The sequence below is a fragment of the Crinia signifera genome, chromosome 9 (assembly GCF_055691185.1).
Source record: "Crinia signifera chromosome 9, ASM5569118v1, whole genome shotgun sequence".
Lineage (NCBI taxonomy): Eukaryota > Metazoa > Chordata > Amphibia > Anura > Myobatrachidae > Crinia > Crinia signifera.
Window position 1 is genome coordinate 157,101,209 of NC_139225.1, and position 27,627 is coordinate 157,128,835.

At 42.9% G+C, this 27,627-nt stretch overlaps 1 protein-coding gene across 2 annotated transcripts in view; it reads right to left on the minus strand.

Annotated features, from left to right (window-relative positions):
• Positions 1–27,627, minus strand: part of PCDH19 (protocadherin 19) — a 138,037-nt gene that overhangs the window by 34,896 nt on the left and 75,514 nt on the right. The window contains exons 3-4 of one of the 2 annotated variants that reach the window (XM_083160328.1): positions 22,463–22,521; positions 7,460–7,629 (exon numbers count right to left, since the gene is read on the minus strand). In XM_083160328.1, the coding sequence (XP_083016454.1) occupies positions 7,460–7,629; positions 22,463–22,521 (229 nt within the window). Of the gene's footprint in view, positions 1–7,459; positions 7,633–22,462; positions 22,522–27,627 lie in introns of both variants that reach the window. The other variant, XM_083160327.1, reaches the window with a different exon arrangement.

The window sequence follows — 27,627 nt, forward strand, 5'->3', positions numbered from 1 at the left end:
TCAATACTGCGAGTGAATATCTTATACACTCAAGTGAATTAAGCACGCCTGGTCAAATACAGCCAGAGAACGTCATTCTTTATAATTATTGTCTATCGCTGCCTTCGGGGTTACCAGAAATTTATATATTTATAGCTGAATCTACGGTGAACGGCAATAACGATCATCTGATGATTTTTAAAGTCGCCAATGCTGTTGTTATGGTAATAAAAAGGCAATAATTATCATAATTGTCGTAACAGATGTGAAAATTGCGCCAAGAAAACATTTTTATACATCATAATGACCTGTAATGTTACCTTATATAAGAAATATAATCTTTTATTTACACAACATATTTTATTAAAATTTTTAATAACAAATGGGAGCGACGCTGGGATTTTTAACGGATATTCTGCAGATCTCTCACAGATTCGTTGGCACGCAAAGAATTAATACATCTGTCCCTAAAAGGTGCTCCTGAATGTAATATAAGGGGAGCAGATAGATACCCTCTAATGTTTTATTTTAGAAAATAGAGGAGGCAAGTGTATTTTTTTCCCTCTTATATATATGCAGCATCGGAATGGCAGTGAGTAGAGCATACTTGATGTATATATTTCTGCAGACCTAGTTTGGTTTTCGTAGACTACATGTCTCAAGAATATTTATCCGAACATCACGTCATGATATATGGGTTGGGGGGGGGACGTATTTGGATTATTAGCCAACTGAGCAATTGGCACTTGACTGACCAGGTGGGGGCGGTGGTGGCAGTGAATGAGATTGCTCTGCGGGAGACCATCCCCCACATAATGATAGATTCCTGACGACTGCTGAGTGCATTTTATGTTGCTTTAATATTACTTTGCAGACCCCCCTCAGAGCCCCACTCTCCCTAAGGTGAAAAAGCTGATTTGCGGCACATTGATGACCTTTCTCATGCTAGCAGGCTAATATCTATAGGGAGTTTATCGTTACAGGCCCAGAGGAAAACATAATTTTTGTATCCCATCAATTTACAAGTAGAATATACTACTAATAAAATTACGTATCCAGGAAAAACCTAGGGAGACATGGCTACGTGAATTGCAAAGTAGGCTACCTGACCTCTAGCATGCTAATTCACTTCCCAGGGGGCCTCCTCAGCCTCTCTGTTCTAGTCAGTATAAAACTTTTTGACAGTAAATGCTGATCAAATAAAATGGAATTTTCAATGACTTGGTGAACATCTGGCGCAAGTGGGACACAACGCAGCTCAAGAAAAATGAATTTTCTTCTGACAGGTCCACAGTATAGTGCAACTACGCATATTATAGTCCACAGGAAATAAATGCTAAATAAATAAAGAGTTATATGCTATATTGCATTCTGCGCAAAGGATCAGTTGGGCAGTTGTTGATCAATAAAACAGTTATGGGCATGGGCTGCCTTGTGGCTTAGTCTGCACAGGAAATAAAAGTATCCGTGCAACAGGACAGTGGCACCCACTGGCCAAATCACAGTATCACTATATGTCAAAGAATACCCTGAGCCTGCACACAGAATAGGCTGTGCAAACTTTAAATACAGTTTCAGAAAACGCTTATCGGGAGTTTGGTCCATAAATACCTTGACAATTTATATGCATACTGTAATACAGTATTCAATTTGGTATTCCTATGGTTTAATATATTTTTTTCCTTTATATTTATTTTAATTATCTATTTACAGTTTCTTATATAGCACGGTCCATTCCTTTGCGCTTTCCAATTGGAAACAGTGATAAAACAAGCTTGGTAATAACAGACTGACATAGAGGTAGGAGGGCCCTGCTCGCAAGCTTACAATTTATAGTATACATGTTAACATGCATGCCATTGCAATTTGCAAAGCAAGGGAGGGAGGGGGGGGGGGGGGGGTCCTAGTCCATGCAATTTCTTACCCTGCAGCAGGTGACCAAAAAGCTATATGATGCTGTAAAAAAAGTGTGGCGCCCTAAGAGGGGCCTGTTGGAATGTATCAGCAGAAAACAACTTTATTTTTACTTTCTGTGAATATTGAACAGCAGGACCGATAAAGCAGTTTTTATTCCTGGATCATTAAGTATGCAGACTGCATATGAAACGATAACGACGGCCCGCTAAACCCTTTCTGTCCATTGGTCTCATTTGCAAACTCAAAACAAAAGGCTATAATTATGTTTACCATGAATTGCATTAAACAGCCAAAAACCCTGTATACACATAATCACAGAAATTCTGCTTTCTTTCCATCCTTAAGTCTTCCAGCAGTAAGACTTCCAGCTGAGATTCAGCTCCAGCTTATCTCGAGACAGATCCAAGCACCCCTGGGCTTCAATAAGCCTCTGCACCAAACTGAATTCATACTTCTTAATTGAAAAAGACAAGATGTTTGCATAGGATGTTTGCATCAGTTAGACATTAAAAAACAACATTCATGCCCAAGTGTAGACAAGAGCTTGGACACAAGTGAACTTCTAAGGCTTCTGTCGTGACGGATTGGGAATATTTTATTTTTATTTTTCTACTTAACAGATAAACTGTATCAAATTAAATGTTTGTATTCAAAAAAGCAGCGCTGCCAATAAAAGCAGCATACATAATGTAGCCACTTTCTCCCTGTTTCAAATATTTGCTTTGAAAAAGTGCCAAACCCTTGATGTATCCCTTGTACAGTTTCTTAACTCTCTATGTGCAGCTATCGAGCCCATTACTGTGCCTTTCAAAACCATTCCGAGACTTTAGTTTCTGCAACATAAAACAGGTGATGTACTGTATGTGCATTATAGTAGCCAGAGTAGGACTAAAGCATAAAGGACCCACCAGGAAACTGCAGTAGTAGTAAGGGCCCTTGCTTAAAGGGAGACACCAATAAACACATGGCCGGTGTAAGGCTTTTCAGCATCCTAGGCAAAACTTCAACCTACTCCCCCCACACCCATACTGCCACCAATACCCAATTTCCAAACCCTTAAGGCATACTTGCCTAACATTCCAGAATGGCAGGAGGCTCCCAAAAGTCAGGTGGTCTTCCCAGCACCCCCCCCCCACCCCGGGAAGGTGGGCAAGTCCCCTGATTTCCCTGAAGGCCTATCTTTGCCACCCACAACAGAGTGCGAGGAGGGGGCAGCAAAAGTAGGGAAGTATGCCTCAAGGGAAAGTATGGAGGTGAGGTCTTAGATGTTCCACAGCCGTCATCTGCAACAAGGATCCTCATAGACATCCTTCATTTTTTAATAGGCAGACTTGGTGGCGCCCCCCCCGAAGATCCTGGTGCCCTAGGCAGCTGCCTAAAGCTGCCTAATGGTACAGTTAGCCGTGAATAAAAACAGGGTGTGGGCCCACCCCTTGTCCCAGATGCTTGACCAGCCACTAAAAATCTGTGCAACTGTCCTTTTAATAGAGTAACAATGTGCCTGAGGTTGGACATCGCAGCTTACTGAGCGCCTGAGCGGTCTGAATTGCCCGCCACCCCCTCGCATGCCATACACAGGCGGCTGAGTCATGGCATACCAGAATCCCCCCCCCTATGATCTGATTGGCTGCTATAGTTACCATCACCCTTTTTTAATTTTTAGAAGCTGTAGTAAATTTACCCCATCCTGTCTAGGGATTGCTGGTGCTGATTGCTTGTAGTCCGGTGCTGCTACCTGATATAGGCCATTATTTCATATGTACAATTATGCTAAATATTCTGCAAGGATCAAAGCGGATTTATTCGAAAGACAGCATCCATCTCTCCGCTACAGAGAAGGCATTACCGGACCGTGATCCATCAGAAGAGACGGGTAATTTTATTTTCAAGTGGATAAGATACAAAAGTCGAAATATGGCCAAAATACAAAGGGTTCTAAAAATACACAATGGAGCAGCAATCTCTGCAGCAAATAACAGACGGGCGGCACATATCACCCAATCAATAGCCTGAGTATTACCTTGCTTACAGCACTGTGTTGTTTTCAATTGATTTTGAACTAGGACATTTTTTACTGGCAAACAAGCGAGTGGTTTAATATATACTGTACAACGGTGCAGAACATTTAAGTCACCAGACAGATCTCAGAAATAAGGGACAATTACTGCCTACATATAATATTACAGCCTGCAGCTGTTGCTGTCCACTGCTGTACAGCGTACTGTATGTGTTTTTGGCACATTGCGCAAATTGTATACTTTCTGCAAGACAACCGCAAAGTACTGTGTCACTGTGATTATTTCATTGTGTGATAACGCAAAAGTGTTTGCATATTTGTGGTCCGATTCTCAAGATTAATCCCTCAGATACTGTAGCAGCGGCAGCGGGGCCTGTAGCGTTAAAATAACAGTGGCTGCCCATCAGCTGTGTATAACGTACTACAACTTCCAGCATGCGATGGAAGGTCATATATCACGGTAAACACTATGTAAGCGGTAGGACACATGAAGTAGCTGTACTGTGAAGTGTGGTAATAATATAATACATGTTTCTGACACAACAGCCCCAAGGGACAAATCTTTATGAAAGAGTAATAAAGATCAGGGGCTGCAAATAACGAGGACATGTTGACATCATAAAAGGTTTTTTCTTTGCAGTGCAGTATCTGAGTTCTCTCACGTCCCACTTCTCTGTATTATTTATTATGCATTAAAACAATTGCACAATTTCGCCCAATTTCCTTACAAAGACTTTGCTGACTCCTTAAACCAGTAATCCCCACCATCTTTAAAAGGCTGCAGGGTACTCTTTACCTAGAAGGGCGCCCGTCGTGGTGATCGCGGGCATCGCGGGCAGTACATTAACGGCCGCGACGCAATGCCCGCGATCACCGCGATTTCCCATAGGGTTCAATGTTAAATTTTGTGCTGACCGCGATTTTACATTCAATGCTTCAATGGCCGCGATTTGGCCATAGGAATCAATGTTAAATGGGCTACAGAACCCAAATAGGCACAATTAACCCTTGAATGTCCCCCCAAATTTGTAACGCCACCCCACGATCCACGCCAACCCGAAGCGTGGCGAGCGCAGCGAGCCCGCGAGGGGCGGCGGTACGCGTCCTCCGACCTTTTCATGCCCTACTATCCACGTCGGCGTGGAGGTGAGAATAGAATAGTGTGGCGAGCGCAGCGAGCCACCGAGCCCGAAGCGTGGCGAGCGCAGCGAGCCCCGCGAGGGGACGCGGATACCTTCACAGTTATACGCGTCCCCTCGCGGGCTTCACAGGTGTCCGTGGTGTTACCTGTGAAGGTATCCGCGTCCGCTCGCGGGGCTCGCTGCGCTCGCCACGCTTCGGGCGCGGTGGCTCGCTGCGCTCGCCACACTATTCTATTCTCAACTCCACGCCGACGTGGATAGTAGGGCATGAAAAGGTCGGAGGACGCGTACCGCCGCCCCTCGCGGGCTCGCTACACTCGCCACGCTTCGGGTTGGCGTGGATCGTGGGGTGGCGTTAAAAATTTGGGGGGACATTTAAGGGTTAATTGTGCCTATTTGGGCTCTGTAGCCCATTTAACATTGATTCCTATGGTAAAATCGCGGGCATTGAGGCATTTTACATTAAAATCGCGGTCAATCATCCTTTTTAACATTGTTCCCTATGGGAAAATCGCGGTCATCGCGGGCAGCCGATTTTTGTGTACTCGCGATTTACCCGCGATGACCGCGATTTTTTACCCCCGACGCCCGCGATTCCAATCGCGGGCGCCCTTCTAGGTAAAGAGTACCGGCTGCAGTTCCAACAATGACCTGGGTTCCAACAAGAAACCACTCTCTTTTTTTCTTGCTATTGGTATAATTGCCTACATGTTCTCAAAAATAGGATACAAAATTTAGTTTGGTAGTACATGATGACAATTATAGTCCTACAGTACAAAAGCTGAAGGGACCAAGTAATATATAACAAAGACGATAACCATGGCAGCCATCTTTAAAATAAACATCTCCAGTGATTTGACCCCATAAGTCAGACATTCACGCAGGGGTACGGCAGGGAATTTGCAGGGGTGTTATTGGCAAAAATAGTGCTGGTAGAAAACCATCATAAAATGCAATGACAAACAGACCCTGCTCATCACCCCATTAAGGGCCCCAAGGATGTAAGAACACTTACATAATATTTGCTGAATTTCTCAATGAGTTTGGGAACCACCATATAATAAAACCACCATTAAATATATATTATTGTGTGGTTGTTGTTTTTTTTTTTTTTTTTTTTGCGTAAAAAAAAATAAAACCCCTACAGAATACAACAGACAATCGTTACAGGCCCTGCATCATTCAGGATCCCCCTGCATCATACTGTCAGGGGTGACACAGATGTCAGATCATTCATCAAAGCTGGACGATACAGTACTTTAAATACACTTTTCCCAGAATCATCCCTTTAAATGGAGCCTTGGGAGCTTCCAGCACAGATGTCTCTGTGCTTTCCCTGCCTATAGCTCTATATTAATATGAAATCTTACCCTGCATTATCGAAAATTGATACATGTGACCCTTTTTGTGAACTGTCATCTGGAACCTATACTGATGGGAAGACTATTACTTGAGGGGTAAACAAATCAATTCCAAAAGTGCCATATAGCTATTATCTGGTTACTAGTGTCCATCTGTCCCGGGGCTAATGAACTGATATTCCGTATTCCGCAGAAGAAGATTGCTTAACTAAGCACTTCATTAAATGTACATATCTGATGCTAGATTATACATCACATGTTTGCATTAAGATAATTGCCTCTTTCCCTTGAAGAACATTTAAATAGGTTCCTGCGTAATAGTTTCGAGGGCCTATTAAAATGGTATATGATGTGGCAAACTGCAAGGCCGTGAAGCTTTTTTCCTTTAATAAATGAATTTAATGCATTGCTTATCACCTGCAAGTATCCTATGGACAGAATGCAGCCTTTTCAATAAGCACATACAGCTGAAATGTCAACAATAAATTATAATTAGTTACAGTGGAAAAAATAAAAAATAAAAGCAGAAAATGCTGGGATGGGACTCTGGGAATTCTCCGTAGCGAGCGACTGTTTACACCCCGCATTATAATTAGAGGATTTTCCCGTATTCCACTACAAATAAACCACGGACTACATAGGACTGTACAAATTGTTGCAGTTACATAGAAGCATAGAATTTGACGGCAGATAAGAACCATTTGGCCCATCTAGTCTGCCCCTTTTTTATCCTTCAGGTAATCTCAACCCTTTTTAATCCTTATTTCTGTGTAAGGATATCAATATCCCAAGCATGTTTAAATTGTTCTGCTGTCTTAGCCTCTACCACCTCTGATGGGAGGCTATTCCACTTATCCACTACCCTTTCTGTGAAGTAATTATTTCTAACATTTCCCCTGCAAAGCATTTAGAAATGCAGGTTTCATACTGCATATTGCCAGCACGCGTTTCGCCGTACACAAGAACCCAAGCATAAGTTGGCTGACTGGTAAATGTGTTAATCTACCAATTCGACAGCAACGTCGCAGCTTTCTGTACAGTACCTTGGTCTGTTGGCTGAGTCCCCACTGAGTTGGCGCTGGTGTTTAGGACATCGTTGACAGCTGTGTCACAGTACAGGCCTCGTTGGACGTCGTGTTCGCTGTCAGTCTGGTCACTTTCTTCATGCCCGCTGTCCTTGAGACTATTCCCCTCTAAATCCTTGAAGGTTGAACTGCTGGGTTTAAAGAAAAAAAACAAAACAACAACAATGATTTAGTGTCGCGTCAACTTTTTTCACGCAAATGTTTCTTGACTGTGCTAAGCAACGGTTCATCCCTTAAGCCAAAATATAAACAGCGGGGACATCATCTAACATTACACACGTCTGAGGACCTACGAAGAAAGAATCTTCTCGTGCCAGTACAGATTTTGTCTTCGTACTTAAAGCATCTTCCTGCATTGGAAATGACTGTTTAATACATAAAATATAAAAACTCCACTCCGGATCATTTAATAAAGAAAGAAAAAAACCGTGGAGTCGCGGCTTGAGCTAAATATGGCAGCGAGAACAGCATTACCAGGATTACTAACTGAATTATTCTGCGTTTTCAAATCTTGCTATTGTGTAGTATTGATGAGAGTGTTAGAGGCTAATATAAAGCTTGACATTAATATTGATAATAAACCAGAATGTCAAACGGCGGCGAGTTATATTGGTTTATAATTAAATTATCTTGCAGTGTATTAACAGACCGGTGTGTCATCAAAAAAATAAACGTTAAGATCTGTTCGGCCCGGCAGCGATAATATTTCATCTTGCGCATGTGATCTTGGTTAGAGCCTACACAAAAATAAATGGGATGTGGTCAGAATCCTGACGATGGGGATGCCGACGTTAATTATACCAATTCCGGCTGTTAGGATTTAGGGTCCAAAACCTCAGAAGGATCATGATGCCGAAGACGGAATACAGACAGGTGGCCTCCCGATTGGTAAGTAGTGGTTGCGGGTATCTAGGTGCGGTGGGGTTAGGTTTGGGGACTAGTAGGGACTTAGGGTTAGGCTGTAGGCAGGGGGTGAGGTTTAGGCACTAGCAGGGAGGGTTAGGGTCAGACTGGGGGAGGGTTATGGTTAGTAGGTAGAGGGGAGGCTTAAAGTATGAATGGACCTCTAGCGGGATTCTATGTTTGGGGTAGTTGGCCACCGGACCTCTCGTGGGATTCTATGTTTTTGGTCATTGGACTACTGGTATCCCAAACGCACATGAAAAAAAGTTACAATATGAAGAAACCTTACATTTTTGTCCCTGTGATGGACCATTATGGGGCATATTCAACTAGTTGTGAAGCTAACGGTGGGCTTGTACCAATGCCAGGGGCTATTCAATTGCAGTGCACCATCCTGACGTTAAGGCTAAGCTTTCACTCTGAGGTTTGCACAGGGAAGTCTTGGCCTCTTTACCGCACTAGGGGGTAAGTTTACTAAAGCTTCTAAAACTGAAAAGAGGTGATGTTGCGCATAGCAACCAATTAGATTCTGACAATCATTTTATAGGATGCAAAAGAGAAATGATCATCATCATGTTGCCATGGCGATGGCTCTTTTGATGCTGATGCCTGGAGCTGGACCTCCATAGGCCCCATTTTTAATCTGGCCCAGATTTGTGGCAACTCTTATTATCCTCCACCTAGTGACATCACAGACCTCCTCCGTTGTAATTGTTGTATTGTGAATACACACAACAGGACAATAACCATTGTATTTGTGCTTGGAGCAATAGGGGCTGCTACTGAATAGACAGCAAGCATCAAAAGCAAGTCGCTTTGTAATCCAAAAAAAAACATGCTGCAAAGCAAGGGTTACCTATCATTGATTACTGTTCCATGCAGGGTAAATACTGGATACTTTTGCATGCAGTCCACACATGCTGGAGAGCTTTTCTCCTACACTACAAATGGACCCTCCTGATTCTAACTCTGTGTACACATGTTACATGCCCTCAGCAGCTGTGCAGTAATGTGTTACCAAGGCGCATAGGAAGTTGGAACATACTCTTTTCTGCTTTGCTCCCAACTCAAAAGCAACCCAATAGTGTTTATACCAGACGTGGCTTTTGCACTGTACAAATATTTGCAGTCTTGTACTCTTACATCTATATCGTTTGCATGTTTGCATTCACAACAGACGAGATAATACTGCAGACGTCCTGCGCTGAACTCAGAATGTATACATGACCCCCTGGGAATGCGGTCATCAAACTTTTCTGCATTTGTGGTAAATGCACAGACTCCTATGCCATCACTGCTATACTAAGAACATAGGTGACTAATAACTGCTGTGCCATATCTTTATATATATAACTACTCCTCACCTCCACAAGGTGAAGTACAGATGGGACAGGTCCCATCTTGGCAGGGGATGGTGCCCGCACCCCCCCCCCCCCCTAAAACTGTCCGTCTCCCTGAGGCAGAGACGGACAGGGTTTCCGTCGCCCCGCCGACGGAGACTGAGACGCACGTGCATCTCAGTCTGATGGATGGCGAGGCTGCTGGCGGATAGCCAGCGGGGACGTTCTGGCGATCCGCCAGCCAGGATGAAGCCTGCCCCATCTGTACCACCACTGACCACTGCAGGTCACTCGACAGACCAAATTACTGCTTAACTGAAATTGAAAGCAATATTTACAGGGACGTTGATCTGTTTCATACTTGCTGACTATGGAGAGAGGGAGCTGTGAAGACAAAAATTGGAGGTAGGAGCAGATAGAGACTTGGGGGCTAAAAACTGTCACAGCTCAAAGTGATAGTACAGTGCAGAAGCCATCATTTGGAATATCTATGTAGGTGTAGGGATATATCCCCAGTAGTCTACAGGACAGCCCACACTGATAACTAATTAGCATCATGTCCTAATCGGAACAGCTGGAAATACAAACGCTGATGGGGAGAGGCAAAATCATTTTCTCCAAAATTGCATTATATGCTATAGGAAATAATTAAGGCCCTTATTCTGGTTGGTGCGGTAATATCCGTGTGCGTTCGTGCCGCCGATGTTTTGTGTCTGCGCATGTGCAGAGGCGTCTCTGCGCATGTGCGAGCGGGGCGTACGGCCAAATGCCGCATGAAATATGAACACTACGAACAGGGGGTGGAGAGGGGCGTGAAGGGCTGTTTGGGCTCATTACCATATATTTACACCCCGCGTTTCATGTGCGTTCCCATGAAAACGCTGGGCGTACGTATGGTAATGCGGCCATGACGCACATGTAGGGGCGGACATATGACATTGCCGGATGTCAGCTGCCCGCCCAGATCCCTGCTTTTGCACGGAGAAATGCCCGTGTGGTCTGAGGTTGCGGGAGCTGGTGGACCACTCGGTCCTTCATTCGATGGTCTGCGACCATCGAATGATGGGGGAGGTTACTTGAGATGGAGGAGGTGTATACCATGAGAAATACACTTGCGGTCCGTGCAGACAGCTTCTTACCGCGTTCGGACTCCGGGGCTTTACGTGTAGCAATCAAGTGGAGTGTATTCCTTCCACGGTCCGTGGAAGGAATAAACTTCACTTGATTTCTACACGTAAAGCCCCGGAGTGATGCCTGTTTTTTGGAGAGAAAAAAAAAAAAATATATATATATATATATTGTCATGTGTGTAATATTTATATTCTATATATTTCATACATATTTGAAGGCTGCACAAGCACCTCCAATTTATGGTATGGGCCTAGAGAAAGCACTTTAGGCGCGATGCGATGTCTTGTTGACAGCAGCGCCATTTGATAGAATTACTGGCTGATAATGTACTGGTGAGTACACATTGATTCCTGCATTATGAACATAAAACAACATTTGTAACAGTAAATCACAGAAGCCTTTCATGCTTTGCAGGTTGATTTTCATTTGATCTTGTTTTTAGCTGAATAATACCGACTTGGGGAATATTTGTGCTGCGGTTATTTGTCTGCGAGAAACATGCTCTAAAATCTGCAATGAACGCCGGCGATTTTACATATCAATCACAAGTCGCAGTTTGTTCTTCCTGAAAGATTCATCTTTTTGTTCAAAGACGTAGAAAGCCGGTGAATGCTGCTGGACGCGGACGCTCACGTTTCTTCTGGGCTATAATTCTTACTGATGGCGCTATTGAGGCTAGATGAATGAGGCCCTTCAGTAATGGCAGTCCAGTGGGAGTGGGGCAAGTGGCTTAGGAAAGAAGCAAGCCCTTTAATCTACAGCTAAGCACAATGACTCTTTGTTAGAGATGCTGTCAAGTCACTTATAATATATATATATATATATATATATATATATATATATATATATATACATATTTATAATATAAAAATATTGCTAATAAATAACTTTAAAATATGTTAATCCTGCAACCCATTGGCTGCGAATACTGCATCTGTGACTGTTCGCGGCCATGTGCGTATGCATTAGCTCCCATTGAAATCAATGGGACCATTCGTATGCTGCGACTGAGCACACCAAGTTGAGTGATGCCCAACTCTCAATCTTATTCAGGGCATTTGCAACAATGAGCAATGGTTTCTTCCCAAGAGAATGCAGCATATAAAAATACTGCGCATACTCAGGCAACACACTGTAATATACTAAGGGTGGGATGTACCAAGCTTGCAGGGTACATCCAGCCACTTACTGAGCTGATACTAAGGGGTTGGGCCACGACTGACCCTTTCTCCGTTATCTCAACAAAGAATTTGCAGGTGGGATTTAATGTCCGTCTGCCGCGGGTTGAGAAGGGGGCGTGGCCACGAGAAGCAGCGAGCTGCAGCCCGGGAGCTCAACAATTCTGCTTGTGAAGTCGAGCTCGTTCTGCTGAGATCCCCTGTTGAATGCTGTCAGGGAAGAAAGCATTGAATAGGGCTCCGCAGCCATCTCCCCCATTGGGAATGGCTGCAGGAGGATTGAATATCACCCTAATTGTATCACAATTAGTATCACAAAGGACAGCACACCCTATATGAGCTGCCCATTCAGGTTGCAATGGGAAATTTTGCATCATCCTGACAAAAAAAAAGTTGTTGTTTCCACACGCCCTGCCCCATATATTGATTAGAATTATTTTTACCTACATGCTCGCTGTCAGGGGTAACATGCTCATTGCCATGGTTACATGCTCTTTGCCAGGAGGATACATGCTCGTTGCCAGGGGATTCTATGCTCACAGCGCACCAGTGCTCCGAGAATCCAGCACCTCCAGGTAGTGCTGTACACATTGCGCTCTTTTGATAGACACTAGAGGTTATAGAGTAGGACCTCTAGCATCTGTCTCCAACAAGGCGGTGGCCATTTTTGCTGGGCTGTTTCAGCAGTTTCCATGCAGACAACCAGACCGCATGAAATCTGCAGAAAGTAGACCCTTACCCCCACGGCACCAGCTCCTCCCACCACTGCTTGGGCTGCGGTGCCCTAGCTACACCACCACGGTGACCGTTGCCCTGGCCATGGATTACTGGACTGTTGTGACCCAGCAGTCTATCTATCTAGAGTGACATGGCGGTCATCGGAGATGCTGGGAGGGATCCAATCGGATCCCCTTGCAGAAAGAAGCCCATTGCCTTATAACAAGACAGTACATCTTGAAGCGACTCCCACGCCCTATAGTGTATAGATGTTAGGTGTACGAGCACATATCTGTATGCGGAACACGACAGAGGAAGCCCTTCGAATCCTGTACAACGGCGCTGCAGAATGATATATCACTTTTTAAATAAAAGGCAATAACAGTCAAAATAAAAAAACAGGATCTTAATATATCATGCTGACTGTATAGATTCAGAGCATTAAATTCACTTCTGTTTATTGGAAAATTACAGCGGTGGTCCCTCAATTAAAATAAATCAGAAGTCCTATCTCTTGGCGCTACGCAATATATAACCATGTCTGCACTAAATTATGATTTGCCTACTTTCAGAAATGGATTATAGAGATGGATGATAGAGAAGAGGTGCGGAAAATACAATGAAAGCAAAGCAAGATAGAAACAAAAAAACAAACATACATTACGGTAACAATAAAACCACAACGTAGCGACGCAAGACGCTGACATCAAAGAGAAAAAGAATACAGATACCGATTTTTTTCCCCCTTTCGATATTTTGTGCAAAAATGCAAATGGTGCGGCTTTCAGGCTGACACAACTGTCGCTATAAAAAGCCTAAAAGCCTAAACTAAGGACTATCTGTAAGTTCACGGCGGCTGCATTTAGGAGACCTTGAGAGCAGCTATGTAAAGCTTTTTTTTTTTGCCCTCTGTATCCATGGCAACCGAAGAGACCACCTACCATTTATTTCTTTACAGAGCTGTGAAAATACATTTAGACTGGTTCTCAAGTGTTTCATTTCAAATAAAGATGTTGCAATAAAAGAAAAATATAACATTTCGAAAGTACTAAAGTAGACCGATAAGGGAAAGTAATTCCGGCGTTGCCTACTGAGTCACCATCAGACTGGGGGCATTGCACCAAACTGTGGTCATTTTTCATTCTTATAACAGGGCACATAGCCGGATGGAAGACTTATGTCAGATAAAGGCGTGCAAAGGGTACAGAGATAAATAAAAATGTAAACATATTAATATCTACACATCTACTGCAGCATTTATCATTATTAGATCTCACAATATATACACAAAAACTCTGTGCTATTGGGATACGGTCGTATTGTCGACCCAACTTAGGTCGACAGTCATTAGGTCGACACCGTTGGGTCGACAGGCAACAAGGTCGACAGGGTTCTAGGTTGACATGGCTGAAGGTCGACAGGTGTCTAGGTCGACATGGGACAAGGTCAACATGGTTTGAGGTCGACATGGGTTAGTTTGACAGGTCGCGAGGTCGACATGGGTTTTTTCACCGTTTTTTTGAGCCGACATGTGCCGACAGGCGGTATTTCATGCCCTACCATCCACTAGGGCATGGTGGGAGAATAAAATAGTGTGCCGAGCACAGCGATGCACTGTGCCCGACGCATCGCAAGTGAAGTGATCGATGCGAGGGGCTGCGGTTGACTTCTAACTGTGTCCATGTCGACTGTGTGGAAATTCGGGAAAAAGCCAGTGAAAAAACCCATGTCGACCTCGTGACCTGCCGACCTAACCCATGTCGACCTAACTCAGATGATGACCTAAAACCACGTTGACCTAGACACTTGTTGACCTTCACCCATGTCAACCTAAAACCCTGTCGATCTGGTTGCCTGTCGACCCAACGGTGTCGAATTAAGTCGGGTCGACAATACGATCCACACCCGTGGTATTCTACTCCCTATATGATGGAGAGACAGCCCTATACATAATTCCTCTCTTGTATATTAATATTCCAGCCTAATCCAGGAGAAGGTGCAACCAATATTAAAATTTCTGCTGTCGATTGTTTGTTTGTTGTTGTTTACCTAGTGCCTGCAATACCCCAAAGTGTAATTGTCCTAAGAGATTGTAATGCCAAATTTGACCACTAGATGATGGCAATGCAGAAAACAAACTGTGAAACCTTCTATCCCTGTAATGCAATAGAGTTCATAGACTATTCCAGGGCAGGATTCATGTATACTGTACTATAGTATATGGCATGCCATATAGAAGCAATGCATTATTGTGAATCATCAAATAATAAATATTCACTTATAAGGCACAGAATAAACAGTGATTACCTCAAATAGAAATATGTCAAAAGAATGAAGGCGCAATGTGCAGCTGCTCAAAAGGGAAAACTAGATTTTTATAGAACAAATCTTTAAAACCTTATACCATCCCAATGCCTCATGCCTCGTGACATTGAGGCATGAGGCATGAGGCATTCGGATAGTCTTAAGAATTTATTTAGTGTGTAATGACAACTTCCAGGAACATGGACATATAGGGGGTTATTCTGGTTCACTCCTGCTGGCAAAGTCCTTTTCAAATAGACAAACCATGTGCACTGCAGGTGGGGCAGATGTAACATGTGCAGAGAGAGTTAGATTTGGGTGGGGATTTACTTCAAAGTGAGATCTATATTGCAGTGTAAAAATAAAGCAGTCAGTATTTACCCTGCACAGAAACAAAATAACTCACACAAATCTAACTCTCTCTGCACATGTTACATCTGCCCCCCTGCAGTGCGCATGGTTTTGTCCATTTAAGAAGGAATTTGTCAGAAGGAGTGACCCAGAATAACCCCCATAGAGCCTGATCCTTTTAGCAAGGCTGCAATTTTTGCAGATGGACAAAACCATGCTGCACTGCAGGTGGGGCAGATGTAACACGTGCAGAGAGGGTTAGATTTGACTGAGGCGAGTCCAAACTGAAATCTAAATCTCAGTGTAAGAATAAATCAGACAGTATTTACCCTGCACAGAAACAAAATAACTCCCCAAATCTCTCTCTCTCTCTCTCTGCACCTGTTACATCTACCCCACCTGCAGTACAGCATGTTTTTGTCCATCTGCTAAACTTTCAGCCTTCCTAACAGGTCCAAATAAGGCCCACAGTCACATGGGTGCCTCTTCTAGCTACAACATGCTACATGAGAGGAGCCGGTTCCCCAGATGTAAAACGATTGCGTGTGAGAAATCCCGAAACCTGCAGCAGAACGTTCCCAGAGCAGGAATTAATAGAAACTCTTTGAAGATCATTTAGGTTTTCTCTTTGAAGGAAGATCTTCTATAGAGAAGCAAATCCGCATGACACTGCGATGTTTCCAGTGGTTAGCCCATCCTCTACTGAGCCACAATGGGAGCTGTTTGCTGTGGCATTCCTGCATTTTGCCGGGGACAGTACTGATGAATAGGGAGAGAGAACAGTGGAGGGTGGAGGCACTGCGCTGATGTCAGCCATGTTTGTCTTGCTTATGATTAATGGAGCCTTCAGGGGAGAAGAATGAGCGCAGGCAGATGCGTGTCTGTGCAGGGCAGGTGTGCACACAGTCTCAGCCGCAAACACACCTACTCTATTTCCCCCGCTTGTGTGCGACCACTAAACCATGTCCCATTCTCTTCATATTACTGCCAGAGACACGACATCCTAATTATCATTCACCCAGCACAGACGTAACGCGCCCAGTCACCGGCCTGGCCCCTCACTGCCACGCTACAGCAGGAGATAAACTACAGGGCTTGCTGGGAGGGCGTGCTGGGAGTTGTAGTTCCTACAAACTTGTAGCTACTTTGCTTATTTCCCTGAACTGCAGAGACATTCATGGATTTAGTCATTTGTTCATTATTATTATTATTATTATTATTATTATTATTATTATTATTATCTATAATGAGAAGGTTGACATGAGGTTTTCATGTTTTTGACCCGAATGTCGACACAGTTGACGTGGACACCATCTAAGTTTACAGCTTTCCCTCGCAGGGCTCGCTGTATTCGCCATGCTTCTGGCACTATTTTGTTCTCTATATTTCTCTGTTTTATTCACCATAGTGGATGATAGGGCATGAAAACCACCTGTCGGCACATGTCAGCTCAAAAAAATGACCATGTTGACCTATTTTATGTCGACAAACAGTGGTCGACTCAATACATGTCATCCTTAATAGGGTCTGTCTAATGACTGTATCCCATTTATATATGCAGCATATAACACAAGTACACACACACACACACACATATAGTACACACACACATACACACACAGTCACACACACATAGTAATGGTGGACAAAAGACATTTATATCTGTATATCTGTAACTACACCACTATATCTGTAACTACAACTACACCACTACTGTATATCTGTAACTACACCACTATATCTGTAACTACACCACTACTGTATATCTGTAACTACACCACTATATCTGTAACTACACCACTACTGTATATCTGTAACTACACCACTACTGTATAACTGTAACTACACCAATATATCTGTAACTACACCACTACTGTATATCTGTAACTACACCACTACTGTATATCTGTAACTACACCACTACTGTATATCTGTAACTACACCACTACTGTATATCTGTAACTACACCACTATATCTGTAACTACACCACTACTGTATATCTGTAACTACACCAATATATCTGTAACTACACCACTACTGTATATCTGTAACTACACCACTATATCTGTAACTACACCACTACTGTATATATGTAACTACACCACTACTGTATATCTGTAACTACACCACGACTGTATATCTGTAACTACACCACTACTGTATATCTGTAACTGCACCACTAATGTATATCTGTAACTACACCACTATATCTGTAACTACACCACTACTGTATATCTGTAACTACACCCCTACTGTATATCTGTAACTACACCACTACTGTATATCTGTAACTACACCACTATATCTGTGACAACATTACTACTGTATATCTGTAACTACACCACTATATCTGTAACTATACCACTACTGTATATCTGTAACTACACCACTATATCTGTCACTACACCACTATATCTGTAACTACACCACTACTGTATATCTGTAACTACACCAATATATCTGTAACTACACCACTATATCTGTAACTACACCACTACTGTATATCTGTAACTACACCACTATATCTGTAACTATACCACTACTGTATATCTGTAACTACACCACTATATCTGTCACTACACCACTATATCTGTAACTACACCACTACTGTATATCTGTAACTACACCAATATATCTGTAACTACACCACTATATCTGTAACTATACCACTACTGTATATCTGAAACTACACCACTACTGTATATCTGTAACTACACCACTATATCTGTAAGTACACCACTACTGTATATCTGTAACTACACCACTATATCTGTAACTACACCACTACTGTATATCTGTAACTACACCCCTACTGTATATCTGTAACTACACCACTACTGTATATCTGTAACTACACCACTATATCTGTGACTACATTACTACTGTATATCTGTAACTACACCACTATATCTGTAACTATACCACTACTGTATATCTGTAACTACACCACTATATCTGTCACTACACCACTATATCTGTAACTACACCACTATATCTGTAACTACACCTCTACTGTATATCTGTAACTACACCAATATATCTGTAACTACACCACTATATCTGTAACTACACCACTACTGTATATCTGTAACTACACCACTATATCTGTCACTACACCACTATATCTGTAACTACACCACTATATCTGTAACTACACCTCTACTGTATATCTGTAACTACACCAATATATCTGTAACTACACCACTATATCTGTAACTACACCACTACTGTATATCTGTAACTACACCACTATATCTGTAACTATACCACTACTGTATATCTGTAACTACACCACTATATCTGTAACTACACCACTACTGTATATCTGTAACTACACCAATATATCTGTAACTACACCACTATATCTGTAACTATACCACTTCTGTATATCTGTAACTACACCACTACTGTATATCTGTAACTACACCACTATATCTGTAACTACACCACTACTGTATATCTGTAACTACACCACTATATCTGTAACTACACCACTATATCTGTAACTACACCACTACTGTATATCTGTAACTACACCACTATATATGTAACTACACCACTGTATCTGTAACTACACCACTACTGTATATCTGTAACTACACCACTATATATGTAACTACACCACTATATCTGTAACTACACCACTATATCTGTAACTACACCACTACTGTATATCTGTAACTACACCACTATATCTGTAACTACACCACTATATCTGTAACTACACCACTACTGTATATCTGTAACTACACCACTACTGTATATCTGTAACTACACCACTACTGTATGTCTATAACTACACCACTATATCTGTAACTACACCACTATATCTGTAACTACACCACTACTGTATGTCTATAACTACACCACTATATCTGTAACTACACCACTACTGTATATCTGTAACTACACCACTATATCTGTTACTATACCACTACTGTATATCTGTAACTACACCACTATATCTGTAACTACACCACTACTGTATATATGTAACTACACCACTATATCTGTAACTACACCACTATATCTGTAACTACACCACTACTCTATATCTGTAACTACACCACTACTGTATATCTGTAACTACACCACTATATCTGTAACTACACCACTACTGTATATCTGTAACTATACCACTATATCTGTAACTGCACCACTACTGTATATCTGTAACTATACCACTACTGTATATCTGTATCTACACCACTATATCTGTAACTACACCACTACTGTATATCTGTAACTACACCACTACTGTATATCTGTAACTACACCACTATATATGTAACTACACCACTACTGTATATCTATAACTACACCCACTACTGTATATCTGTAACTACACCACTATATCTGTAACTACACCACTATATCTGTAACTGCACCACTACTGTATATCTGTAACTATACCACTACTGTATATCTGTATCTACACCACTATATCTGTAACTACACCACTACTGTATATCTGTAACTACACCACTACTGTATATCTGTAACTACACCAGTATATATGTAACTACACCACTACTGTATATCTATAACTACACCCACTACTGTATATCTGTAACTACACCACTATATCTGTAACTACACCACTATATCTGTAACTACACCACTACTGTATATCTGTAACTACACCACTATATCTGTAACTACACCACTATATCTGTAACTACACCACTACTGTATATCTGTAACTACACCACTACTGTATATCTGTAACTACACCACTATATCTGTAACTACACCACTACTGTATATCTGTTACTACACTAATATATCTGTAACTACACCACTACTGTATATCTGTAACTACACTAATATATCTGAAACTACACCACTACTGTATATCTCTAACTACACCACTACTGTATATCTCTAACTACACCTCTATATCTGTAACTACACCACTACTGTATATCTGTAACTACACCACTACCGTATATCTGTATATCATCAATGGCACCTAAATATATCACACTATGAGGTGCTGTCTTTTCACCTTTTAGATTTTCCATTATCAGTACATTGAAAGGCAAACCCCCCACCCCCGTCCTTCTAATTGGGATTTTAGTAATACAGGTATTATATTATGGACGTTTTGTTTATACGACTCCAGGCCACTAATATTACTTATTTGTTTTTATTGTATGATTAGACAGAGTGTGTGTGTATATATAGTGTATACATAGTTATGGTATAGATGATACACAATGTCTAGGTCAACATTAGGGTCGACTCTTACTAAGTCTGCACCTAAGAATACCCTAGGTCAACCCAGGGACCTCATACCTTATATATATATATATATATATATATATATTCTGTCAGTAGCGCACGCAGGGGGGGTTTCTGAGTACCCAGAAACCCCCCCCCCCAGGAGTCTAAGGGCCCTAGGCTGAAAGCTGAGGGTCTCCTCTTTCCATGGGTAGAAGAATTTTAAAAATCGGCCCTTGGGAACCGGAGATATCTGACTTCAAAGCAGTGGTCCCCATCCAAGCCTGTTAATTGCTCTTCCCAGTCAGATATTTCAGGTTCTGTCTGACTTAGACTCTTCCCTTTTGATGGACACTAGTAGCTTGTCTCTACTGTTCCCAGAACCAGAGATATCAGCCTTCCAGCAGCTGGTTACTGCTCCAGCTCCACACACCTGGTATGTAGTTTTATATTCTTGTTGGCAGATTGCTCTGCCTCCTGAACTCTGATCCCCTAGTCCCCAACACCATTTGGTAGGTGGGATTCTCTAGTTTTTAATTCCATTAAAATCTAAGAAATCTATTTCTGGGAACTGGAGATATCTGCAGTCAAGCAAGCTGTCCTCCCACCAGAAAATAATGAATAATAAGCCCACTCCACTATACACCCCTCCTCTGCGTATTAAACATCCTCTACCACCCTGGAAGTAATGTATTAGGGCCCCTTCATTCAGCCCAATGCCCCCATCTCCCACCCCATCTCCCACCATCTGTGCAGTAAACGGGCAATTAGTGGAAATTACTGATCCAGGCCCTACATGCTGAGCGGTTGATATAATACCCCCTACCACCCGCGGGACATCAAAGCTTCCCCCACCCCTACTGCTGGAGGATCGGTAGGGGCCCCAATACATTGCTATGCCCAGGGGTCTACACTGCTGTTATATATATATATATATGTGTGTGTGTGTGTGTGTGTGTGTATTATTTTTATCATTTGGTCTATCTATAATACTTTAACTGACCCGGCATATACTGGGTCACCTAAGTGTCCATCTCCGTGCTTTGCTCCGCCCCACTGGAAACCCCCTTCTGAAAATCCTGCGTTTGCCACTGTCTGTATATACACAATTAAGCATGATACACATGGGATGCAGATATAACACATGCATGAATCTAGTCCTCTACAAATCTCACTTTCCAGGAACCATAAAGTATTACCGCAAGGGACTATTTTATTGCATTATTTATGTGAGGAGGATTTCAGGTACTTACGACCCACCGCTCAATTAAAAATGCCAAGTCCTTTTGAGAATAATGATTTCCCCGAATATAAATGGTTAATAACCAGTCTGATCATTAATTCTCACCTCCAAAATGATGGCATTTACTTTCCCCATTGTCAACCAATGAGTTTTTCGCCTACCCCTAGACCTTGGGTCTCTCTTGGGTCAACCATAATGTAACAACCAAAAAGTTGATTATTATTATTATCATCATCAACATATATATATGTAAGAACACTGTACTCTTTCTCCCGAATATATATTCTGTGGACGGGACCCATGTTAGCACCCCCACCAGCCCCAACACCGCCCTATTGATTCTCCGCAGTGTACTGTACGGAGATGGTCATCACCCGGATTACTAACGGATTGTTATTTTTGCTGTGTCAGCCGCCACCGCCTCAGTCTTTAGCTTACAAGGGAAATAAAAAACAATAAGAGACCTGATGGATCTAGAAGAATATGGAAGTCATAATAAAAGTCATGCTGAAATGTGGGCTCAGCTGCGGAAGCCATCGATTCTCAGCAGCGGCGGACGAAGGACTGTACCTTTTAATCAGATGTGCCCGGCTGTTCACGTAGTTTGTATCGAATGAATAGTTCTCGGTCTGAAAGAGAAGAGGAGAAGAGGCGGTTAGGCACTGACGTAGCGCAATCTAGGCCGGGGTTGAAGGATTACAGTAGCGGGAGAGAGAAGTGATTCCGCCACGGAGCATTCAGCTCATGAATCAGAAATAAAATGTGATGAAACACCTCTCACGGCACTCGGAATAACACAGCAAGCACAGAAATAAGAAATGACAGCCATTAAAGGGAAAGGGACGTTATTGCTGCAGGCCTAAGCGTGATTTGGTGAATGGTTTACTCCGGCATGTCCAAACTGTAGCCCTGCAGCTGTTGTGAGACTACACATCCCAGCATGCTTTGTTATAGTTTTAGCATTCCCTAATAGCAAAACTGTGGCAAGGCATGATGGGACTTGTAGTTTCACAACAGCTGGACGGCTACAGCTTGGACATGCCTGGCGCTTTACATGAGGTTAGATCCATTTATACATTCAATACAATTACTGAAAAAAACTCTATCAGTGAGTATATGGTAGAGGGGGCTGTTGTAGAACTGGTTTATCAATAAGGCAACACAGGTAGCAGCAGTAGCTAGGGTGCGGTGACCAGCCCCGGCTGCAGGCTGGGAGCGAGAAGAGGAGCCGGGTGGGTGCACGGCATGACGTCACATGCCGGACACGCCCACCACTTCATGATGTCGCACGCCGAACCCCCATGGCCCATTTATCAACAAGTGTTAGCTATTTAGTACTCGTTACATAAGATAAATGGTGTCCCATACAATCCACTTTGTTTTCCAGTTTGTTCAATGAGTTTTAAATAGCTAAATAAGTGGGCCCTTTACGTATGTTTTTTTTTTTTTTTTTTCATCTTGCTTTTTTTGAAAGTGTCCGAACCCGACGCTGAGGAAAGTCTGACAGACCCGTGAATTGTTCAAACTGTGCTCCTGTGGTGTTCTGCATGTCTCACACGCTGACACTCCGAGTCTGCAGGTAGCCTGGAGATAATGGGATATAACAGGGACGACCTGCATTAACCTTGTCAGTGGCCTGTGCAGAGACAAAGAATGTCACATTGCCTGCAGACTTCAAGCAACCAGCGTCAAGCCCACCCCATGAATGTTCCTCCGAGCTACTGGCCAACCGCTGCCTGCTGCCTGCCAGTCATCACTGCTGACATACGGGTCCCGCTGACATAGTGGAACCCAAAGATGTCACTTCCTATGAGGACTGTCACATCATTACCCAAGAAAGTATCAGCTGTCTAACAACATACCTACGGGTGGGGAAGCTGATATTATTTATTTATATAGCGCACACATATTCCACAGAGACTCTGGGTTCTATGTACTAGGCTTTGGCGAGCGAATAAGTAGAAAGAGGTAAAGTAACAAACAAACAGCTCCTTACTGCTATTTTTCAAACACAGCCTGAAAAAGACAGTTAGGAGCTGAGGACATGTTGGGGTGTACTAGTGTCCTATGTCTGTATAGGGTGTAATAGATGTATTATGGTCGGCGGTCAGGACATGTTGGGGGTGTAGTGTCCTATGTCTGTATAAGGTGTAATAGATGTATTATGGCCGGCGGTCAGGACATGTTGGGGTATAGTGTCCTATGTCTGTATAGGGTGTAATAGATGTATTATGGCCAGTGGTCAGTACATGTTGGGGTGTAGCGTCCTATGTCTGTATAGGGTGTAATAGATGTATTATGGCCAGCGGTCAGGTCATGTTGGGGGTGTAGTGTCCTATGTCTGTATAGGGTGTAATAGATGTAATATGGCCAGTGGTCAGGACATGTTGGGGTGTAGTGTCCTATGTCTCTATAGCGTGTAATAGATGTATTATGGCCGGCGGTCAGGACATGTTGGGGTGTAGTGTCCTATGTCTGTATAGGGTGTAATAGATGTAATATGGCCAGTGGTCAGGACATGTTGGGGTGTAGTGTCCTATGTCTGTATAGGGTGTAATAGATGTATTATGGCCGGCGGTCAGGACATGTTGGGGTGTAGTGTCATATGTCTGTATAGGGTGTAATAGATGTATTATGGGCAGCGGTCAGGACATGTTGGGGGTGTAGTGTCCTATGTCTGTATAAGGTGTAATAGATGTATTATGGCCAGCGGTCAGGACATGTTGGGGGTGTAGTGTCCTATGTCTGTATGGGGTGTAATAGATGTATTATGGTCAGTGGTCAGGACATGTTGGGGTGTAGTGTCCTATGTCTGTATAGGGTGTAATAGATGTATTATGGCCAGTGGTCGGGACATGTTGGGGTGTAGTGTGCTATGTCTCTATAGCGTGTAATAGATGTATTATGGCCGGCGGTCAGGACATGTTGGGGTGTAGTGTCCTATGTCTCTATAGGGTGTAATAGATGTATTATGGCCAGCGGTCAGGTCATGTTGGGGGTGTAGTGTCCTATGTCTGTATAGGGTGTAATAGATGTAATATGGCCAGTGGTCAGGACATGTTGGGGTATAGTGTCCTATGTCTGCAGTGTATAGAATTATATCCTTTGTCTATATACAGTAGCATTTCTGAATCCACGTTTCCCAGCAATATTGGTTAGTGAAATAGAACAAGGTTTACGTAATCATTGTTATGTGCTAATGCTCCCTGTACTCACCCTGTATCCGGCTTTGTGTGAGATACTGTAACTATTGCACATTATCACTTAGGATAACAGGTGTGATTCTCAGACACTAATGCATTCCCAAAGTCTACCATTCCAAAACTTTAAACTTGTCTCATAATGCAAAGTACAAAAATATATTTTAAGTTTGTTTTGCATACACAAAGGCATATATTGGACTTAAATACATTTTTTGTAATGTTTTAATTTTTTATGTCTTGATATTCCTACCTGATGTACTAAAAATCCTAAAATGTAAATATATTAAGCTACTGAATGTGCAAAACAATGAATGGAATGCCTTACAATGAATCGAGTTATATACAATCTAAATAAGTGTATATAAATATGATTTAGCTTCGTTGTGAATTATTACTTTACTTATTTAACCCTCTGCCTAAAGTAATTATACTACAGAAAGAACCAAAGGTCTCAGTTCACTAGACCACAGGTTCTCAAACTCGGTCCTTAAGACCCCACACAGTCTCCTCACAGAATCACAAGTGAAATTATTAGCTCCACCTGTGGATCTTTTAAAATGTGTCAGTCAGTAATGAGTGCACCTGCCGGGTGACCTGGAAAACGCAAACTTTGTGGGGTCCTGAGCAGTGGCGTAACTATAGCTCCGCAGCCCCCGCAGTGGCGGGGGTGTGCAGAGAAATTGGGGCGCCGCCGGGGGGGCTGCGGGGCTATAGTTACCCGCAGTCTGCGTCTCGCCCGGCTCTCTGGCGGGACCTTCCTGACGTCACGGTCCCGGCCGGCTCCTGCTGCAATGAAAACTGAAAATTAGAAAATGGCTGCCCCCATACTGCAGACAGTTTTCTGTCTGCAGTATGGGGGCAGCCATTTTCTAAGAGTCCGTTTTCATTGTAGCAGCAGTAGCCGGCCGGGACCGTGACGTCAGGAAGGTCCCGACAGAGAGCCGGGCGAGACGCAAACCGCGGGTAAGAAGGGGGGGCAGGTTAGGTGTGGCGGGGGGGGGGGCGCCTCCCCACGTGCGGCGGGGGGGCGCTAAATAGTTAGTTACGCCCCTCGTCCTGAGGACCGAGTTTAAGAGCCCCAGCATTAGACATTCATTAGGAACAAGTGACGTCACTACCTTGTGCCTCATGCCTCAGTGAGGTGACTAGTTTTTAGTGAATTGATAGGCTGCATTCCTGCGTCCCATCTATAGCTGTTGGGAACACGGTAACTAAGCAGTATCCAGTGGAGATTCATTTTCTTCTGTCTCTTCACAGTAAACTGGTTTGAATATAGTTCTCAGCATCTCACAAGTAAAATCCATGTATAAGGCAATGGAAATTAACCTAACGGCATGGAGTAAATTATGTATTAACCCGGTTGCTGGGCTGGTTGTACTGGGGCCAGCAATGTAACTTTTATTCAGTCTGTCTGACTCAATCCGAAATCCAAGAAAGAGCTTATTTATCAAATTGAGTACATCCGATCTGAAATGAACGTCCGCAGCTCCCACTGAGCGATACTGATACCAGAGTGAGGTACTGGTTCCAGTCACTGTGAGAGAGTACAGGGCACTAATGTGCACAACTGACCTGCACTAGTCACACAAGTCCAGCACAAATGACACACTCGGGCAAAAGGAATTTTCACTGGAAATGTGACCGAGGGGCGTAGCCGTACACAGAACCTTATCGGCCCCACAGAAACAATTTGAAGGGGCCCCCTGTTCCAATGCTTCTAGAAAGACCCTCACTGCAGCAGGGTACTGACCCATCATAGATCCTATATCTATCTATCTATCTATCTATCTATCTATCTATCTATCTATCTATCGGTCCAGGGCCGATAGATAGATAGATAGATAGATAGATAGATAGATAGATTTGTCTGTTTGTTTGTCTGTCCAGTTAACCCTATCTGCTAAAAATGCCAGCGTCGCTCACATTTGTTATATAAATTCAAATACAAATTTTGTGTAAAAACCGATCATATTTCCTATATACAGTAAGGTAACATTGCCGGTCATTATGATGAATAAAAATGTTTGCTTGGCAATTTCCACACCTATTTTAACCATTCGCTCGGCACTGAAAGGGTTAACCTTAGCACCAATCGGGACGAAACCAATGGTCCAATGGGATCCTGGCCTGGAGTGGGAGGGTGTTAGCCATTGCTGTTAGCCCTGTTAGCCATTCCACCTGCATACACTGCACTCCAGAAGTCATACTATGGAGTTGGGGGTCAGTCACACCTCACATCAGAATGCCCCGGGTGGAATTGTTTTTCCAGCGAAACGGGGTCCAGAAGATGCGCTGACATCATTCACTTGGGGAGGTACCAGACATTGCAACCATTTAACTTTAAACACTTTAAAAACCTACGAGCTGTAATAGATGTAGATCCATTTACACCTCAGGGATGCAATTTATATTTCTTAATGAAAAAGCTGCGGAACCCTTTAACTTGTACAAAAATAAATTTGTCAGACATTTTCATACGGCGAACAATATGTCGACAGTTATAATGTTGACATGAAGGAAAGTTGACATCTG